At 48.2% G+C, this 3,601-nt stretch overlaps 1 gene segment (V, D, J or C); it reads right to left on the bottom strand.

Annotated features, from left to right (window-relative positions):
* Nucleotides 1-2,267: 2,267 nt before the first annotated feature.
* LOC126913174 (T cell receptor gamma variable 9-like) lies at nucleotides 2,268-2,932 on the bottom strand. The segment is given in 2 exon segments: nucleotides 2,268-2,653; nucleotides 2,890-2,932. Coding segments are annotated over 2 exon segments (429 nt in total).
* Between the last annotated feature and the right edge of the window lie 669 nt (nucleotides 2,933-3,601).

Below are 3,601 nucleotides of genomic sequence, written 5' to 3'. Positions count from 1 at the left end.
GCCCTCGGAAGCTCTCATCTACTGCTGTTGTCCCTGTTGAAATGTAGAACATCCACTCTGGAGCTTTATTCTCCTTCTGTTGGTACCAGTGAATGATGGTGTTATCAAAATTTGCAGAGACATCTTTAAAATGACATTGCAGACGTGTACTTCCTTTAGATTTGGTGATGGATGTAGGGGTCTGTATGGGAATTTCCTGTGCAAACCCATCTACGAGAGAAGAGAATGGAAGGGAATGGAAGGAGAGGAGAGGAGAGGAGAGGAGAGGAGAGGAGAGGAGAGGAGAGGAGAGGAGAGGAGAGGAGAGGAGAGGAGAGGAGAGGAGAGGAGAGGAGAGGAGAGGAGAGGAGAGGAGAGGAGAGGAGAGGAGAGGAGAGCAGAGGAGAGGAGAGCAGAGGAGAGGAGAGCAGAGGAGAGGAGAGATGATGTTATTAACTGTCAACCAGGGATTTGGGAAGATATTCTTTACTGCAGAGGAAAAGTAAGATAAAGAAGTAAGGACTTACGAGACCAAGTGGTTGTGGCTACCAGTGCTGCCAGCAGCAGCATGTTTGCTTGTCCCACTCAGCTGTCTCAGAGTTCTCTGTTCTCTGAGTTGAGACTCGCAGAAGGAAACCGTCCCCGGGGCAGACTGAGCTGTGCCACGTGGGAGGAGGAGGTGCCTCCCTCAGGTGGCAGCTGGTGAGCCCCTGCATCAAGCCAGAGGGACGTGTCCCCCAGGCTCCTTCTGGCAGCACTGGTGGTCAGGGAGCAAGGGCAGCATAGTGGGGAACAGGAAGAGTTTTTCCTTAGAAATACTTGGGAATGGCAGGCATGATGTTCCCATCACCAAAGTGTTTGTCAGTAGTGCATGCTAGAGTCATCTGGAATGACAGTCAAACAGCTCTGGGGAGAAAATGACTCATTTGGAACAACTAATGGTGGTGTCTCCACTCCTTACCATTGCTGTGTGGGGATGGGGAGGGCAGGGAACAGGGGGTTGCTGCTGCTTAATTTTTTTTGAGAAACTAAGCCACTACAACAAAAATGTAAAAAGATCCACACCCAAGCTACTGCTGACCTCAGCAGAGTCAGTGCAGTCCTTTTGTGGGATCTGAAAACACCCAAGGTGCAGGGAAAGCCAGTCATTTCCCTCGCATCAGGAGACAAACCAAGTGTGGGAGAGGCCGTCTCCTGGATTACGAGAAATCCTAGCAAGGTACAGGGCTCTTTCTCTTATTTCTGCTGTGTTTTGACTGAATGGTATGTCTTGCAAAGGCCTGAGCCCTCACAATGACTGCCAGTCCAAGGGTGGCTTCTTGCTCCCACCAGCTGCAAAATCCTGTTCCTAATACAAAGTGTGAGAAAAGTGGGAATCTGGACCCACATTCCCCGTTCCCGTGTGCCTGACTTTTGGGGGGAAAACACAGAAGATGGTGAGTGGGGGTGCGGGGAGGGGGAGGAAAGTGTTTTTAGTTTCCTTTTCATTTCTCATTCTTCTAGACTACTAGTGGTAGGCAATAAATTTTATTAGTCTCTCTACATTGGGTCTGCTTTACCCATGACGATAAGTGGTGAGTGATCTCCTTGTCCTTATGTCAAGCCTGGAGCTCTTTCCCTCATACTTTCTCCCTCTTTTCCTTTGAGGAGGGGGGGTGAGAGAGTGGTTGTGGTGGATTTCATCTTCCCAGATGGGTATAACCACCACAAACATCAAGTGGAAAGGGAAGATAGCTCTCGTATAGATTCAGGTCCACCATCCAGCTCTGGTTGGAAGAAGAGAAACCAAGGCTAATCCTGTCAATGGAGTTCTTACAATTCCGAGTCTGAAAAATATCCACCCCCAGACCCAAAAAGAGACCTTTTTTATTTCCTCAATCTTTCCTTTGTAAACCTAATACGTGAAAAAGCTCTGGCCTTCACATTAAAGCTCTCTATTTCAGTTTTCTTTGTCAAGCCATGGGCTTTGAAAAGCTCCAGGACATCATGCTAAGTTAATTCCAGGACCACCAGCATGGAAATAAGCCCCTTTCCACCAAAGAAATCCTTGTAACAAGTTCACCGCTACGCTTGAGCAAAGGAAGGCGAAGAGGAAGTGCCGAGGTTGGGTTAAGCATTTGCCTTTCACTGTTCCCTTTGCATGTGCCACTTGCTCCGTTGAAATTCCCAGCTTTTGGCAGCTGACCCCTCCAAGGAGTGGCTCAGCGCCGAGCCAGTCCTGGCTGTGCGGAGCCTGCATGGTGAGGCCGGGCGGCTCATCCACACCGGGGAAAGTGAGTAGGGATCTTTCAAACTGTTTGTGGTTGAGACACCGAGGGGGAATTGGTTGAGGTGATCGCTGGGTTTCTGCTGTAGTGAGAGTCCCAGTAGGCACAGTAGTAGGTAGCTGTGTCATCTGGAATTATATTGCTTATTGTGAGAGTACAAATTTTCTGTCTAGAAATCCTTTCAATTGTATACATGCGCCCTCGGAAGCTCTCATCTAATTTTTTTGCCCCTGATGAAATGAAAAACATCCACTCCGGAGCTTTATTCTCCTTCTGTTGGTACCAATATATCGCAGTGTTATCAAAATCTTCAGAGACATGTTTAAAATGACATTTCAGACGTGTTGTTCCTTGAGATTTGGTGATGGATATAGGGGTCTGTGTGGGAATTTCCTGGGCAAATCCATCTACAAGAGAAGAGAATTGAAGAGAAGTGAAGGATAGCGAAGGGAAGTGAAGAGAAGGAAAGGCAAAGGTAAGCAAAGGCAAGGAGGAAAGGCAAGGCAAGGCAAGGCAAGGAAGGCAAGGCAAGGGAAAGGCAAGGGAAAGGCGAGGCAAGGCGATGTTATTAACTGTCAACCAGGGATTTGGGAAGATATTCTTTACTGCAGAGGAAAAGTAAGATAAAGAAGTAAGGACTTACGAGACCAAGTGGTTGTGGCTACCAGTGCTGCCAGCAGCAGCATGTTTGCTTGTCCCACTCAGCTGTCTCAGAGTTCTCTGTTCTCTGAGTTGAGACTCGCAGAAGGAAACCGTCCCCGGGGCAGACTGAGCTGTGCCACGTGGGAGGAGGAGGTGCCTCCCTCAGGTGGCAGCTGGTGAGCCCCTGCATCAAGCCAGAGGGACGTGTCCCCCAGGCTCCTTCTGGCAGCACTGGTGGTCAGGGAGCAAGGGCAGCATAGTGGGGAACAGGAAGAGTTTTTCCTTAGAAATACTTGGGAATGGCAGGCATGATGTTCCCATTACCAAAGTGTTTGTCAGTGGTACATGCTAGTGTCATCTGGAATGACATCCTTTATCATAAGAACACACCGATTCTGGTCAGAAACCCTTTCAGCTCTGTACCTGTCTTTCTGCAAGCCACTTTCCAGTGAAGTTTTCCCTTCTGCAAAGAACAGTAGCCTCTCTGGAGCTTCATTCTCCTTCCGTTTATGCCAGAGTATGACAGTACTATCAAACTTGTTGGTAAGCTTTTGATTTCACAGGACATTTGTGAAGTTTTCTTGAACTCGGTGATGGATACAGGGGTCTGTAAGGAAATTTCCTATGCAAATCCATCTAGAAGAAAAAAAAGGTGGAACAATCTTGTTAGTTGGAATTCAGGGATTTAGGAATAAGTGCAGCAACGGGCACCC

The sequence above is a fragment of the Cygnus atratus genome, chromosome 2, assembly GCF_013377495.2.
Source record: "Cygnus atratus isolate AKBS03 ecotype Queensland, Australia chromosome 2, CAtr_DNAZoo_HiC_assembly, whole genome shotgun sequence".
Lineage (NCBI taxonomy): Eukaryota > Metazoa > Chordata > Aves > Anseriformes > Anatidae > Cygnus > Cygnus atratus.
Note: the sequence above shows the minus strand (reverse complement) of the source record. Positions and strands in the feature narration are given on the sequence as shown.